The 16692-nt window shown below is 49.1% G+C and overlaps 1 protein-coding gene across 2 annotated transcripts in view; it reads left to right on the forward strand.

The window, feature by feature from the left end:
* Positions 1-16692, forward strand: part of DTNBP1 (dystrobrevin binding protein 1) — a 126241-nt gene that overhangs the window by 106160 nt on the left and 3389 nt on the right. For both annotated transcript variants that reach the window (XM_034660301.1, XM_034660300.1), the window contains one exon: positions 10136-10291. In XM_034660301.1, the coding sequence (XP_034516192.1) occupies positions 10136-10291 (156 nt within the window). The remainder of the gene's footprint in view (positions 1-10135; positions 10292-16692) is intronic.

The following is a 16692-nucleotide window of genomic DNA, read 5'->3' on the forward strand; positions in this document are numbered from 1 at the left end:
CTACTATCTCCATAATCCATTTGAATGAGCTCTGTAATAGTTGATTTTCACGTTTAGACGCAAGCAGCTGGTTTATATTTCGCTTTATAGAGTCTGTCATGTAGTAACAAGAAAAAAAAATACTTTTGGAGTTTGAAAGGATTCTTCTAAAGATCTAATGCCCCCCTCCTGCCCCAGTAGTTATTATTAAGTAGGTCTGTGCCCTAAGTAAAATTCAGCAAAGTATCTGATTTGACTTAAAAATTCTAGAAAATTAGGGTATTGTCCAACTATTAGTAACACAAAGCTTCAAGACTGGGGTGGGTTTTTTTTTTTTCCCCCAGTCTTACAAGAAAAAATTGGAAATCATTGAAGAATAGGATATCATGATATAGGCTTGATATTTTATCATTTTTATGTATTGTTTCTGTAAAAGATATCTTTTGTCAGTGTATCCCAGAATGATAGCACTTTCAAATGGCATTGAACCACTCCCTTGAACAGTGACTCATCTTGTCCGTCTTGTCCTGTGTCAATTCCCTGCCTGAAAAGCCTCAGGCTTGACGCTCTCTGCCCTCATTTCAGACCACGAAGCTCTCCAGGCAGCCTCCCCAACTGAGCCCGTGGAGTTCCTACAGGTTAATGACTCAAGAGCCTCTGGCCACAGACCCGACTGCACTTCTCACTTGTCCATTAATCTGAAGCTGTGGGGTTCTAATCATTGTTTAAGCAGGAAAATGACTACAAAAATACTATCAGGTTTTTGTTAACAGTTGAAGCTAATTTTCTTGAAATGTCACTGTCTAATTGAAAAGGTTCCAGATTTCTTACTGCGAATCTGGTTTTCATACAATTTTACCAAAAAGTACACAGGATTTAGAATTACCTCTTCCTTCCCCAATCAAAAGCAAGTAAAAATAGAACCTTGGTATTTAGAACTGGACATAGCCTCCTTATGGAAGTCATCCAGCCCTGCCCTCCGCCTCCGTTTTCACTGATGGGAAGTCCTGGGCCTGGAGGGATGAATGGTGGGGCCCCGAGGCTCCCAGCTGCACGGGGGTCTTCTGAGCACCCTGCCCCTCCTATGAAAGACCATGAACAGCTGAGCGTTCCTGCCTGGTGGTTTCAGCAAACCGTGCACACACTGTGCACACAAAACTGTCTGTTTTGGTAATACTCTGGATAGTGGTCATTTCCTTCAGGGCAGTTGGGAGAAATTGTAAAATGTTCCAGAATTTTAGATACTGGCTCGTGTTTGTTTCCTGTGATACGGGTTTAGGAAACAGCTGCTCCAGGAGCTGCCCCGAAGGACCGAACTTTGGGAAGCCTCCTCAGGGCTTGCCATGAATGCTTTATTGTCTGAGTTATTTATTCTGACTGTCTGCAAAACCTGCCATTATTCAAAATGACTGTATTTTAGGTAAGGAACATCCTTTCTTAATTGCATTTAAAAAAAGTAATGGTTCTCGATAAATGTGTATAAAGGTATATGTGTGTATGCATGTGTGTGTGTGTGTTGAAGGGTGAGTTAAAGTTCTCTTAAAAAGTCATTTAACTTTCTTTAAAATTTTTTGTTAACTTTACCATGCACAGGAAAATTTTTTTTAAATACCAGTTCTGAGGAATAAGGGCTCTGTACTACTTTAGAATTTTCATAGAAATAATGTATGGTTTACAATACTTGTAAGTCTGTCTTGGCAACTAATTGTTGATGAAGGCTAGAAGAACACTATTGGAAACTGTAGAAATGTGGGGTACAGAAGTTGAAATTTTTAGAAGGCAAATGTAAAAACCCCAGTTCTAGGAAACCATTAATTAAAAGTCTGTTTTCGGTCCAGTCTAAGACAATCTATATTCATTTTTAAAGGTGGGGGCAGGAGGTTGGGAGACTTTGAAACACGGTTGAGTAGGCCTTATTTTGAAAACTAATTTAAGCTAGTACGCGTATACCTTATTTTGAAAACTAATTTACTGCTAACTAGTTAAAAAAAAACAAAAACAAAAAACTAGGTGGGTTTTAAAACTGAAAAGAAATCTTGTATATTTTGTCCTCATCAAAGTCCTGAGTTTCTGAACAGAATTTTTCCAAAATTAAATATTTATTAAAGTCCAAATGTAAAGAGAAGTAAAGTTAGGGGGAGGGAAAGAAGAAATATCTCAAGAAACTAAAAGTACCTTTAGAAAAATAGCAATTACTGAAAATAAGAGGAAGTCCAGAGTTGTTTCTAACAGACACATACTCTGGGCAAGAGGAGAAGGAAAGGACAAACTGCCTGCATTATAGGTAGAAGGTCTCACTGCGCTGGCAAGGATGCGGCGGGATGAGGTCACTGGTACACGGTGCGGGGCTAGAATATGGAACAGCCACTCCGGGAGAGAGTTTGGCGGTTCCATTCACTCATACATACATACATACATCAGTCAATCACGTGTGTTATGTTCATTATGACCCAGCAATTGCATTCTTGGGCAGTTTTTCTTCTCAGAAATGACCTATTTTCATCCAAGAACTGGTGCACAAATGTTCACAGGAGCTTTATTATAATCGTCAAATTTGGAAACAGCTCAGCTGTCCTTCCACGAGTGAGTGGTTAAGCTGTGGTACATCCATACCGTAAAATTCTACTCAGCAATCAAAAGGAACAAATTATCCACACGTGCCCCAGCTGGGATGAACCTCAAGGAAATTATGCTGAGTGGAAAAAAAAGCCAATCCCAAAAGGGTATATACTGCATGATTCCATTCTGTAACACTTGTGAAATAACATAATACATTTGGAGACCGGATTCCTGGTTGAGGAGGGAGGGCGTGGTCACTAGAGGGTAACATGAGGGGGCCTTAGGGGGTTGGTACCGCTGAGTATCCTGATTGTGGTTTGTTGCATGGGACTGTACGTGGGCCAAGACTGCAGAGAGCTCCCCCGACACGCACACGCTCACACACTCGAGTGAGTGAGTGACTGAGGAAATCTGAATGACCGCTGGGGGTTGTACCCATGTCATTTATTTTGGTTTTGATGTTACACCATAATTGTCTAAGATGTTAGCGTTGGAGGAGCCTGGCGGGGGTGCGGGGAGCTGCCCTCTACACCCTGTTCTTGACAACATCCCTTGAACTTGTGACTATTTCAGAGTAAAAAGTTCAACAACAACTATGTTAGAGGCACCAAAAAAGGGAGGGGGGCATCAGATGTTGCAGTTTTGCACAGTTCAGCCTAATAGGACAAAAGAAAATCTGATGCACGTACACCACATTCTAGCAGAGGTCATCTGTTCGTTGTTACTTAAGAGGGATTTGCACCTTATTATTTGTGCTTTTTAAGAATTAAAATATTTCCATGCATTCATAAAAACCTACTAAATAAATGCAGATAGTTAGAAGCATGAAAAACATTCATCCCAGTGTTTAAATTCTATCACATGGACGCAGTTTAGTATGGTCTTCTAGTGGTCGTGTGGTTTGACAGTTTGTCAGCAGTTTTTATCAAAAACCATCTGGAAAGGCATTTGTTTACCTTTTTCTTTTTTTTAAGTACCCTCCATGCCCATCATGGAGCCCAATGCGGGGCTTGAACTCACAGCCCTGAGATCAAGCCCTGAGCTGAGATCAAGAGTCGGAGACTTCACTGACAGAACCCCCGGCGCCCCTGCTTACTCTTCGTGTTTAGAATTGTAGAGATGTCATGAGATCTGCCTGGATCCTTTCGCATGCCTTGACTGTCACAGAAACCATTGAAAAACATCTGAATTGTAGATATCGTCTAGATTTTTGAATTTATTTTTATTCTTTTTATTCTTGGTTATTTAGCCTGAATGAAAAATGTGCTCGATATTTAAATGTTATATAGAGATTACCAGGATTTTTCTTAACTCTCATACTTAGGAAATTTCACTGTTTCTGTTATAAGATTTTTGGATTCGAGAGATTATCATAAACTCTGCCTGAGAGGTTTATCCTGTTTTCCTTACATCTTACCTTTCTTTGCCGCCTGCAGTCGTGGGGCCATTTCAGCCCTTCACGCCTCACCGTCTGTCGGTCCTCACCGTGGATTTCTATGCACATATATCCTGTGCCACTCTTGTGGCCTGTTAGGACCTGTAATTGAGAATTGATGATACCATCTTCCCTCGTAATGGGACCTTTTGTTGTTTTGAGAAAGTATCATTTGGAGTTGGACGCGGCAGTCACAGGAAGCAGGGCCCACCATGGGGGCGTGGACCCCGCTGATAACGGGGTGAAATGACCACTCCTGCCTTCTGTCAGGAAAGCTAGCGCTGCTAGTGTGTGAGTTGTTTTTCTTCTTTTTAACCTTAAGGTTATATGTTGAAGCTCTTTATCATTTTTTTTTATTATTTACTTACTTATTTGAGACAGAGCATAAGTGGGGAGGAGTGTAGGAGGCAGAGGGAGAAGCAGATGCCCCGTTGAGCAGGGAGCCCAATGCGGGACTCGATCCCAGCACCCTGGAATCATGACCCGAGGTGAAGGCAGACGTTTAACCAACTGAGCCACCCAGGTGTCCCTATGTTGAAGCTCTTTAAATCTTTGTATTTGTCTTGCTTTTCCCAGTATAATGAATGACCTCTTCAGCATGAACAAGGGGTCATTCTTCCTTGTAGAACATGTTCTGTCAGTTATATTTTTCTATCGTCATTCTAAAATCCAGATGCCATGAAACCTCTAGATCTGAAATCCTCCCGCAGACGGCCTCCCACCGTGGCAGCAGCCCCAGATGGAGCTGTCTGGTGGCGAGAGCTGGCCTGCCGGCAGGGTGAACCAGCACTGGGACCTCCCCACTCAGGCCTGAGGCAGGGTGCAGCTTCTGCACGGCTGAGCAGCTCGGCTGTGTTTACCATCTGCCATGTGCTTTTTCATCATCACCCTGAGCACAGAGCTGGTTCGGGTGGCCATGCTGCTGCTCAGTGACTGTCGCCACGCGGTCAGCTCGGAAATCAGGGACAAGCCAACATCGGGCGGTCGGCAGTATTTCCAGTAACAACTGCGTCACCTGCTTGAGAACGAAAACTAGTGATCTTCCTCTTCCTTAAGTCATTTTAAATTCCCTGATCTACCCCCAGCTTTTGTGAGGGTTGACACAGGATTAGATTTCATTCCATTATAGAAAACCCAAGACAGGGTGCCTGGGTGGCACAGCAGTTAAGCGTCTGCCTTCAGCTCAGGGCGTGATCCCGGCATTCTGGGATCGAGCCCCACATCAGGCTCCTCTGCTGTGAGCCTGCTTCTTCCTCTCCCACTCCCCCTGCTGGTGTTCCCTCTCTCGATGGCTGTCTCTATCTCTGTCGAGTAAATAAAATAAAATCTTTAAAAAAAAAAAAAAAAGAAAACCCAAGACAAAAAACCATAGGACTGGGCGTCTGGGACTGGGTCGCTCAGTTGGTTAAGCGTCTGCCTTCAGCTCAGGTCATGATCTCAGGTCCTGGGGTCAAGCCCCACATTGGGCTCCCTGCTCAGTGGGGAGCCTGCTTCTCCCTCTGCCTCTCTCTCTGTCTCTCGCGAATAAATAAAAAAATCTTAAAAACAAAAACATAGGACTTGGAATACAGAAACAGAGAACTGAACTTTGGAAGCAGAAGTCTTGAGAAGAACGAAAAGTTTTCAAGCTGTACAACTATCTGTAGGAAACAGTAATTGGGTTAAAACAAGGTATTCTTTAGTGAAAACCCCTTTGATGATTTCTCCATTGATCTCTGTTTTTGAGCTCCTTATTCTGAAATTATTTTTTTTGTTAAAGATTAATTGAACTTCGCTTAAAGTGTTCGAAGCCTGTGTCATGTGTTTTAGGGCTGACTTACCCTCATGCACTTGGGAGCCAGGAAGCATTTGAGCAGGGAGGCTGACAGCTAAAGTGAAGCAAGTAAAGACACGTCCTCTTCAGTTCCCTCGCTCCCCTCTTATGAGGCCACTCAGTTCCATGCAGATTTCATGAGGGCACTGAAAGGTTATTGATTCTGAAGTATGAGTGGGGCTGGGGGAGCTGGGGCAATTCTCAGTGTTGTATGCATCCTGGCTCATGGTGATGTCTCATATTTCCGTTTTCATAATGTTCCTGTTCAAGAGTCCATTATTTTTAATAATGCTGCCGGGATCTTGGTCAGTGCTGTGTGCCCGGTGATTCACCTCTGTTCCCTCGTTTAGTCCTGCCAGCCACTTGGGTATAGGTGTTCGCACCTTTCTCATACAGAGGACGCTGACGCTCAGACAGGTTCCGTGATCGCTAGTCCTCGACAGGCTAGCGTGGGTCTCCAGCAGCGGAGCCTGGGATGAGGATCTGGCTGCAGGTGGTTTGTGTGGGCAGCGATCCCGGAGAGCAGGGGTGAGGATGCAGAGAGTGAGTGCAGGAGGAAGAGCCAAGATGGGGATGCGTTAGTAAAGTCCACCCTCTAGCCAGGGAGCTGCAGTTCCCTCAGGATCTCCGAGAAGTGTTCAGAATGCCTTCTAGAATTGTCCGTCCAAAGGATGGGAGACTGGAACATTGATACACCGACTCCTGTCACCCGTTGGTTGAGAGCTGTGTTAATTCCCCGGAACTCCTGGGCTCTGTGCCTTGAGGTTCCCCGAGACTCCGAGAACACCCTGAGCAGAAAAGTGGAGAGCGGTGCAGACAGGGGAACGTGCAGGCCTCTGCAGGAATGTCTGCTGAAAGGGCTAGGATGGCACCTGGACTGGTTCCAAAGCCTGAGCTCCTTCCAGACCGTCTCCCTGTAAACAAACCTACGAGGTGGGGTTAGTTAGGGTGACGTGGAAATATAGCGAATGCCCATAGTGATTAAAGTAGTGTGAATAGAAGGCATCCTTTCTGTTGGTGTTGCTTGGTTAATGCTAGTTCGTGAGAATGCCCAGAATATTCTAAGTACTGGAGACTGATTTGGGATTAAAAACCTACTCCATTGGGGCACCTGGGTGACTTAGTTGGTTAAGCGTCTGCCTTCGGCTCAGGTCCTGACCCCAGAGTCCCTGGATCGAGCCCCGCATTGGGCTCCCTGCTCAGCGGGGAGTCTGCCTCTCCCTCCACCCCTCACCCCCCTCATGCTCGCTCACCCTCTCTCTCTCTCTCTCTCTCATTCTTAAATAAATCAAAATCTTTAAAAAAAAAAAAGCAAAACCTCCGTTATTGAGTTTTTAAGGTTTATCATGCATATAGGATTATGTCATTCTCAGCATTTGTGAAGTGTGGTGTTGGATATTGGTGGAGGCTGTGAGGGGACTAAGGCAGAGCACATGGGGCCTTGTAGACCATCGTTCACTGTAAGTTCTATGTATTTTTTGTTGTTAAAAATCACAGCAAGGGGACGCCTGGGTGGCTCAGTTAAGTGGCTACCTTGGGCTTCGGTCGTGATCTCAGGGTCCTGGGATCGAGCACCACATCAGGCTCCTTGCTCAGCAGGGAGCCTGCTTACCCCTCTCCCTCTGCCTCCTGCTCCCCCTGCTTGTGCTTGCTCTCTTCGCCCACCCCCGTGTCAAAGAAAGAAATAAAATCTTCTAAAAAATAAAAATAAAAACCACTTTGGGGGCGCCTGGGTGGTTCAGTGAATTGGGCATCTGACTCGATCTCAGCTCACATCTTGATCTCGGGTTGTGAGTTCCACACTGGGTGTGGAGCCTACTTATAAAAATATCACTTGATAACACCCCAAAGATTATTTATTGATATATAATTGACTTTTAACATTGTAGGAGTTTAAGACATACATGTTGATATGATGCGAGTGTATATTGTAGTCTGATTCCCACTGTAGCATCCGCTAACACCTCTATCACCTCCCAAAATTATCATTTCTTTTTTGTGGTGAGGACATTTAGGATCTAATTTCTTAGCAGCTTTGAAGTATGTAATATAGCACTGTTGACTGTAACCACAGTGTTTTACATGAGATCTCCTCTAACTACAAGTTTGTACCCTTTGACCCACATCTCCCTATTTGCCCCGCCACCTAGTGTCTGGTAACCACCACTCTACTCTCCGTGTCTATGAGTTTGGCTTTTTGTGAGTCCACATCTAAGTAGCATGCAGTGTCTGTCTTTCTCTGTCTGACTTGTCTCATTTAGCATGACGCCCTCAGGGCCTATCCATGGTGTCACAATCGGCAGGATTTCCTTCTTCCTTATGAGTGAGCTGTATTCCTTGTATGGGTATGGACGGACACACACACCACATCCATTCATTCTAGACACACACTTAGGTTATTCCCATATCTTGGCAATCATGAATAATGCTTGACTGCAGATTATCTTTTGGATAAGCTGTTTTCATTTCATTTGGATATGTAATCTGGAAGTGAGAGTGCTGGATCGTAGGGTAGCTCTATTTTTAATTCTTTGAGGAAGCTCCATACTGTTTTCCAGAGTGGCTGCACCAGTTTGCATTCCCACGAGCAGTGCATGAGGACCCCCCCTTCTCCGCATCCTCGCCAACACCTGTTACCTCTTCTCAGTGATGGCCATTCTAACGGACATGAGATGATAGCCCACTGTGGTTTTGATTTGCATTTCCGTGATGGATAGTAATGTTTGAGCATCTTTTCATGTACCTGGTGGTCATATGTATGTCGTCTTTGGAAAAATGTTTATTCAGATTCTCGTCCATTTTTTAATTGGATTGGGTTTTGTTTTTTTTTAAATTGAGTTATAGGAGTTCTAACACCCCGAAGACGTGACACTCCCCAGAGGTAAACTGTGGGGAATAATGTCTTCAGTCCAATTACTTTTCGGTGTTTGGGGCCCTCCGTTTATTCCACGACAGTAAGGTAGCTGAGACGTTGCGTTCTGCAAACTCAGGCTGGCGTCGTGTCTGCGACAGGGTAGTTGTTGGAAAGTATTTGTTTAAGGGAAGTAACTCAAGTCGTCGTGTTCGGATTCTTCAACCAGTCCGCTGCGGGCAGGCGCTGGGACTGATGCGGCATGTCTGGAGTGTCCCCACGTTGCTGCGTCAGAGACCAGCACACGCTGCGTGGTTTGCATAGACAGCACGGAGGTCTTCGCTCACCGGCTGTAGGTCAGTCGTCAAGGCGCCCGTTGCCTCACAGGCCGACAGCCAGGTGTCGACCAGGCCGGGTGGCTCTCTGGAGAGTCTGGAGAAGAACCCGCTTCCGAGCTCGGGCAGGTTGTTGGCGGAGCTGCGGCTCTTTTCGCGCTGGTGGCCCGCCAGGGGCTGCTCTCCGGCCCTGGCCTGCCCGGATGACCTCTCCTTCTTCACGTCAGCTGTGCCGCGGGGCGTAAGCTCATCGTGGCAGTAAAATCACACATAGAAACGGTCTGAGGGTCATCGGGGTGGGTGCCCCAGGGAGCTGGGGGTCGTGGGGGCCGCCTTAGAATGCGGCCCACCAGCAGGTGAAGTAGAGAGGACTCGAGAATTCGTAACCCTTGGCGCACGCACAAGGTGAAGGGTGGTGCACGCCGGACCCAGCTTCCGTGGGCTGTGCTGTGCATGGGTGCGCTGAGCATGGTTAAGCCGCAGGTGTTTAGGGCCGGGCCGGTGGGGGTTCTCACTGGTGTGCCGCGGCTCCTGCCTGCTCTTACCGACTCAGCCCGATCTTGAAGGGTCCCCGCTCCCTGTGATCGTAAAGTCCTTCCAGCATTATTCCGTTGAAGTCGCACGTCAGGCCTGGCTTCAGATGTCTGTCCCAAATCCTGAGAGACTGAGGAAGGCTGACAGGCGTCAGGCAGGTTGCATGGCTGGTGAGGCCATCAGGCCAAAGCCCAGATGGCCCGTCTCTGCGGCGCCACAGTGGCTGCGTCCTTGCCCCTTAACTCACTCAGTCCTGGGCTCCCGGCTCTGCGCGGGCTAAGGGCCCTGTCTGCCTGAAGGCCTGAGTCTTCACCTGTTGTACTAGAAGCTTCCAAAGTTCGATGGCTGCAACGTGCAGAAGGGTTAATGGAGAAGTTGGTCTTGGCAAATGAGCAGCGGGTCTGTACGGAGTGGGAGGTGGTGGAGGGAAGGCCATCCCAGGTCGGGGGGGGACGGGACAGCACATGGGACGGCCCGGGAAGAAGTGCCCCAGACTGGGGGAGGGGAGGCTGCCTGCATCTCCATCTGGGCACCAGCCTCTCAGCTCGGGCTCTCAGGAGTACAAATATATTCCCCTTTCTTTCTCCAACCCTTCTCAAACCCTGACCCAGACTGTGCTGTTTCCTTAGCTGAACTCGATGCCGAGCACGCCCAGAAGGTTCTGGAAATGGAGCACACTCAGCAAGCGAAGCTGAAGGAGCGGCAGAAGTTTTTCGAGGAGGCCTTCCAGCAGGACATGGAGCAGTACCTCTCCACAGGTTACCTGCAGATAGCGGAGAGGAGAGGCAAGTGGGGGATGGGGTTGCTGGCTGCGGGGACCCTCCCTGGGGGCGCGGAGACAGTGTCGCACTGTGCGCCCCGGGTGGGGCATGGGGAACAGTCCCCAGAACGCAGTGGCTATGTCATGGCACATTTGTCTTATCGCGGTGTTTGCGTCTTCCTGTAGTTCTAGGCTTTAGTTGGAGATACTTAGAAAACATAAAATACGTTTTTCAAAAAAAGGCAAACAAGACAGACATTACCCTTAATTCTACAGCACAGAATAATCTCTGTTACTATTTCCGGGGTGGTTCTTTCCAGTATCTCTACATAATTGCTGTCACACCGTACATATGTCTGGTTTTGTCTCCGTCTTAACATTTCACGGGGATCATTCCCCGTGTTCTTAAAAATTCTTTAAAAGGGTACGTGTTCAAAGCTGCGGATGTATGTGCTGTGCTACGTGTAACCAGTTCCCCGGCTGAATGTGTCGGTTCGTTACCTTTCTGCGTGGTTGTGTGAGGCACAGTTAGATGCATAAATGTCTGTGCGTCTCGCTGGTCCCCGGGAGCCGGCGGAGCAGGGGAGGCGTCAGCGCCGGGCCCTCACCCCACCTCTATGACCTGGAGGCCTCGGAAGGAGCGCTTGGGCAGGAACCGCAGGTTGCAGCAACGGCCGGGCCTTCCCTGCTCACCTGCCCCTCGGCACCCCAGAGATCCCCTCCTCCCCAAATCTGTCTGTCCTCAGTCTCCATTCTCTCCCCGGGCATCCCTGGCTCCCCCACCCCTCACCGCACCCCCCAACGTACCTCTGTCACCTCACGCTGTCCTTCCCTGTCTTTCAATCTGGTGTGTCCCCCCCCCCCCCCCCCCCCCCGGCTCCAAAAGAAATCAAAGACGAGGAAGGAAAATAATGTAGAGAACACAGATGAAAAGTGTATCTGAACGCCTCGGAACGCACCAGAGCGCGCGTGGTGTGGCTAACACTGCTTTTCTTGCGGTGGCTCGGACAGATCTGGGGATGAGCGTCTTTGTCCCCGGGAGTTGGCTCNCTGTCTTTCACTCGGGTGGGTCCCCCCCCCCCCACCCCAGGAGAGGCTAAAGAAATCAAAGACGAGGAAGGAAAATAATGTAGAGAACACAGATGAAAAGTGTATCTGAACGCCTCGGAACGCACCAGAGCGCGCGTGGTGTGGCTAACACTGCTTTTCTTGCGGTGGCTCGGACAGATCTGGGGATGAGCGTCTTTGTCCCCGGGAGTTGGCTCTTTCCCTGTTGTGTGCCGCCGATCTGAAGTCTGTCTTTACCTAGGAGAGCCAGGCTGCCTGTTTCCTCAGAGTACGCGCGTATCCGTTTGCTCCAGTGTCGCGTGCTGGTTGTGGAGTGAGCGGCCCGCGTTTGCTGCAGGGATTTGGGTCCTGTCGTGGGCAGGGGTGAGGAGGAGGCCGTCTGAGCGTGAGCCCGCGTAACCAACCATCACACACGGGGGAGGGGGGTGGTGGGGTGGGCTTAAACCACGGATGTTTACTTCCCACAGTTCGGGAGGCTCAAGTCCAAGGTCAAGGTGCTGGCAGATTCGGTTCCCAGGGAAGAGGCCCTCTTCCTGGCTTGCGTCTCCCGGTAACCCCAAGTGACAGAGCCCCCCCGCCCCGGGTGTGTCTTTTCAGAGGGCGCTAGTCCCCTTAGGGGAGTCCCCCACCCTCATCTAAGCCTGTTCGCCTCCCAGAGGCCCCCCCACCAGACACCGGCACACTGGGGGTAGGGCTTCAACATGGGAACCTGGGGGGCTACAGACATCCAGGCCGTAAGGGACATGCACAGCCTGACAAACGTATCCTGCGGCACCGCGAGGGCCTGGAGGACGTGGTGCCCCCAAGGGAAGGGCTACCCCGCGGTCTGCTTTGCTCAGCAGACCTTCCCGGAGCCGCTGGGAGCGCTCGGTGCGTTTTCAGGCCCAGAGGAGCAGAGAGAAGACGGACGTGCTTCTTCAGTGGCACCCGTTGGCACCGGGAGCCAGGAGTGCGCCGAGCGGCGAAGGGGATGGCGGCAGGAAGGGTTCAGAAGTCCCTCCTTCGGTTGCCGCCGAGCCCCCGGGCACAGGGACGCTCCGTGGCCAGCTCAGGGACGTGCTCAGCCAGCAGCTCTTGAACGGACATCAGTTAAATATGAAGGGACGGAATGGTTATGGAGTTGGACACCTAAAAAAGAGCTGCCTTTACATTTCAAAGTGTTGGGCTCGTTTTTTTAAGGTAAAAAAAAAAAAGGCACATGGTGCCAAGTTGTGTGGCTTTGAAAGCACTGAAGAAAACCGGAAGATTTGGGCTTTTTTAGCTTTCTGCTTCAGCCAGAATGGGACAGACAGTCACAGTAACAGGCGTCTCCCGCAGGGCTGCTTGGAGCTGTCCCTGGGACCTCCCGGCCTGGCGAGTCCCTATGCCTGTCTCCCGGAGCAGTCCTCCCGGAGGACGAACGTGGGGAGGTTTCCTGGAGGAGAATCAGTCGAGATCAAAAATCTCCATAGTGAACATGGTATTTGGACTCCTTCCACTAAACCAGAAACAGCAGTCTGAATTTTTTCTCACTTTCCAAAGCATCATTTTTTAATGAAGACAAAGGCATGGGAAGTTTTACCCAGAAAAGTATCTGAGTAAAGAGGAAAGGGACCTCAGGGCCGCCCTGGGCAGGGGTGCGGCTGCAGAACGCATGGAGCACGGAGTGTCCCTCACTTGGACAGGCACAAAGGCAACGGATGGGCCAAGCCGCAGAGGGGACCCAGGAGCCAGCGGCGCCCAGTGGTTCTGAGTGCAGTCAGGGCCAGAGGGCTTGGGGCGGTCCTGACCCGTCTTCCACCTGACATGACTCCCGTTTTCTTTACTGCCGAGCGCTAGGTTATAGTTGAGAGTGCAGCCAGTAATGGATAGATCGCCTTGCAGACGCCCTGCTCTGTATTTCTGTGTTCCCACAGTGGATCTCGGGCTCCCGGGGGGCCCTATGGAACTCAGGAAAGTCGAAGTCTGGAGCCAGGGGTGCCCCCCTGTACCCTGAGACACCCCGACTCAGCCCTTGGATGTTCCAGGATGGACCCAGTGCTTGGGAAAGAGGAGGGGATGTGTGGGCTGCTGGTAAGATTAGCAGAGTTAGAAAAGAGAGAGAATTAATAGATAAAAATGCACCAAACTAGAATTCATATAGTGCCCCCCCCAAGGATACGATCTTGACTGGAGGGGTATCTCAAAACACAGTCACCAGCTTATGGGTTGAACTTCATATGATTATCTCCCCATGAGGGTTTTATTTAGAACTTGGACATTTACTGTGACCCATTACTGGCTTTCACTGAATTAGGAAGTATTTTAAATAATCCAGAGAAGAACTGAAAATGTCCCATATTCCTGTTCCAGATTTAACATTTTAATAATTTTACCTTACTTGCTTCAGATATTTTTTTAAATGTTATGAAATATTCCAAACATACACAGAGGTATAAGAAGTAACATAAACACCCATGTCCTAACCAACCAGCTCAAGAACTAACTGAGCGCCCCCACGTGTCCATCCACCCCCGCTGCGTGTGGACGCGGATGGCCGCTGCGCCCCCTGCTTGCGTTCTCGCAGGCGGCGTGATCATCGTCCATACCGTCCCGTTTCAGTCGCATTTGTGCAATTCACTCTTAAATAGATTTCCAGATCTAGTGAATGAGTATATGGAAATATATTCATTGTGTTGATAGGTGTTTTCATTGTTTCAAGTTTTTTCTCATTAAAAACACCACCATTAAGGACATTCTCGTGTGTCTCAGTGCAGATGAGGGGAGTTTCTTTAGGGCAGCGGGTCCCAAACTTGAGCCAGCCTCACCGTCACCAGGAGGGCTGCTCACACGGGGGCCGGCCCCAGGTGCCCCACTTTGAGAACTGCTTCCTTAGAGTGTATCACGAGTCATTCGATGTGCTTATCGTTATTTTTACTAGATTCTGTCAAATTGCCTTCACAGTGCCCAGAGCAGGACGTGCGTGCTCTGCTCACTCGTCCTTGTCAGCACTTGGTAGAGCCGGAGACTGACTTTTTTGCCAATCTGTATGAAAAGACCTCTTCTTGGGTTTTAATCTGCGTTTCCTTGATTGTCTGGCATCTCACACCCATGGTTCTGGCCTTTGCTGGTGATAATCGGAGGCAGTCGCCTTCACTCGGTCCGTGCGTGGCTCATTGATCCAAGTGGCCTTTGCTCTGTGGGCGTTTATTTTAAGGAATCAGCTTGGCCCGTTTTACGGTGTGTGGTGTGTCCTTGTGCGTCTGGCTCAGGACTCCTTCCCTCCAAGTATGAGCGCACAGGTAGAACTCGGAGAGAACTGCGAGTTCTGTGAACACCCTGCTGGGTTTCATTCGTAAAGTTCAGTGTTTCCATTTCGTCCTTGGCTCTGAAATCCACCCCCACTTGGTCTTTCTGCGGATCGTGAGGGAAGGACCCAATTTCGGTATCTTTGTCACCCCAGCAGTCGCCCCCACCGCTGCCCGGTGTCCCGTTGCGGTGCGCGGGGAGTCTCCTGTAGGCCCGTTCTCCCGTGTGGCCGCGAGCCCAGCTGTACTGTCCGAATTCCCATCCGAATTCTCCGGTAAGCCGCGGTTCTCGGGCAGGGGCGTCTGGCAGCGTCTGCGGCGCGGTGGTGCGCTCGGGGCAGGGGCGTGCAGCCGGACAGACGGACGGCTGCTGGGGGGCCGTGCGCCGGAACACAGGACAGCCCCACGACAGAGTGTCCTCTGGTCCGGGGTGTGGGGGCCCCTGCTGAGCAGCGCGGTTCTGCGGCGAGTGCGGCCGTGCGCTAGAGCGAGTCCTCCGCACCCCTGCACGCGGGTATGCGTTCTGGCTCCTTCGCGGTTGCCTTGGCGGCTCTTCATTCTTCCGTAGAAACGTGATGGTCCGATTTCCAAGTCCAGCGAGGAGCCCCGCGCGGACGCGGATGCAGCAGAGCTCCGCGCCAACACGGAGGGAGCACCGCCCTCCAGGGAGCACCGCGCCTGGCAGCCCTCCTCCCTTCTCTCTTCCCCAGCGCTGGGGGAACGTGCCTCGGACCCTGCTGGGGGGCCAGCCCCCTCTCTGTGGGAACAGAGGTTTCCTGTTTCTTACTAATTTTAGCAAGTTTTCCATGGAATCCGTCCAGCTCGGCCGCGGTTCTCCAGTACGTTCGCACAGTGGGGTCCGCGGCGCGTCTCCGTCTTCGTGGCACTTGGGGCGAGCTCCGCTTCAGCCTCCCTCATTGCTCGTTTGCGCCCTGGACTTCTTCGTGAGGAATCTTACCCAGAACACTCATTTTTAAGCGTTTTCTCAAAGACCCAACTTTTAGTTTTGTCGTTTTCTATTGAGTCTGTTTCATGAAGTTCTCGTCCTCAGTGCTGGCGATTCTCAACGTGGTGGTTTTTTGGTTTTTGGTCTAATTTAAGTTGACCATTTGGGCTCCGTTTTCAGGATTCTTGTCTGAATAAGGCACTCAGTCAAAGCTGTGAATGTTTCAGGAGGGTAAAGTTCACCACTTTTAACAGAATTCTACAAGTTTTGACAAGTAATAGTTTCTTCCTGGGTTTTTCAAACTTTCCATTATGATTTATTTAACTTGTGAAGTGTTTAGCAGTGTCTTTAAATAATGCGTGAAGGTGTTTCTAGTTACCGTTTGTTACTGATTTCTAATAAACTTCATTGTGGCTGTTAGGGAATGGGATTTTGATTTTTTTTAATTCAAGACTTAAAAGCCTGCGTGCTTCCTGTGTACTTGAGATGGGATTCGGCACGAGAGGGTTCTGTGCATACTTACTGCAACAAGCATGTAAGCTGGGCTGTTCAAGTATCCCCGTCACTAAAGTTGAGTTTAGTTCTGTAATTTTCGAAGAGGTATGCCAAGCCCTCCTTCACCTCATGATTATGGATTTGTTACATCTTCCTGGTCTGCCCCTCTCCAAACACAGCCACACATTATGTCGTCACACACAGATTTTGAATGGTCCTCCTGGTGAACTGAACCTCTATTAAGTACTAGACTTTACCCCAGTAGGTTTGCTTTCCCTTTAAGTCTGTTTTGTTTCCTATTAAAATTCCTGTGTCAACTGTCTTCTTCAAGTTCATCGTTCAGTTACTTTCCATTTTTCTTAAGCTTTTCATTTTAAAAATGTCTTTGTTTTAGGAATGTTGCCTACGAATGAAACATAGCTAGATTTTTATCACTTTAACTCAGTCTTATAACCTGTTACAACTGGCAAATCTGGTTCATTTACATTTACTGGGATTATGGACATACCTGGCTTCTTTACCGTCTTTCTTGGTGCTGTTTTGATGCTTGTTAATCCAGTTTTTCTCTTACCCTAAGTCCTGCTCTTTCCCTCTTCAAGAGCATGGGACAGACAGAAAGGAAAGGAGCCTCTGGACCTTTCAAAACTACAG

The sequence above is a fragment of the Ailuropoda melanoleuca genome, chromosome 5 (assembly GCF_002007445.2).
Source record: "Ailuropoda melanoleuca isolate Jingjing chromosome 5, ASM200744v2, whole genome shotgun sequence".
Classification (NCBI taxonomy): Eukaryota; Metazoa; Chordata; class Mammalia; order Carnivora; family Ursidae; genus Ailuropoda; species Ailuropoda melanoleuca.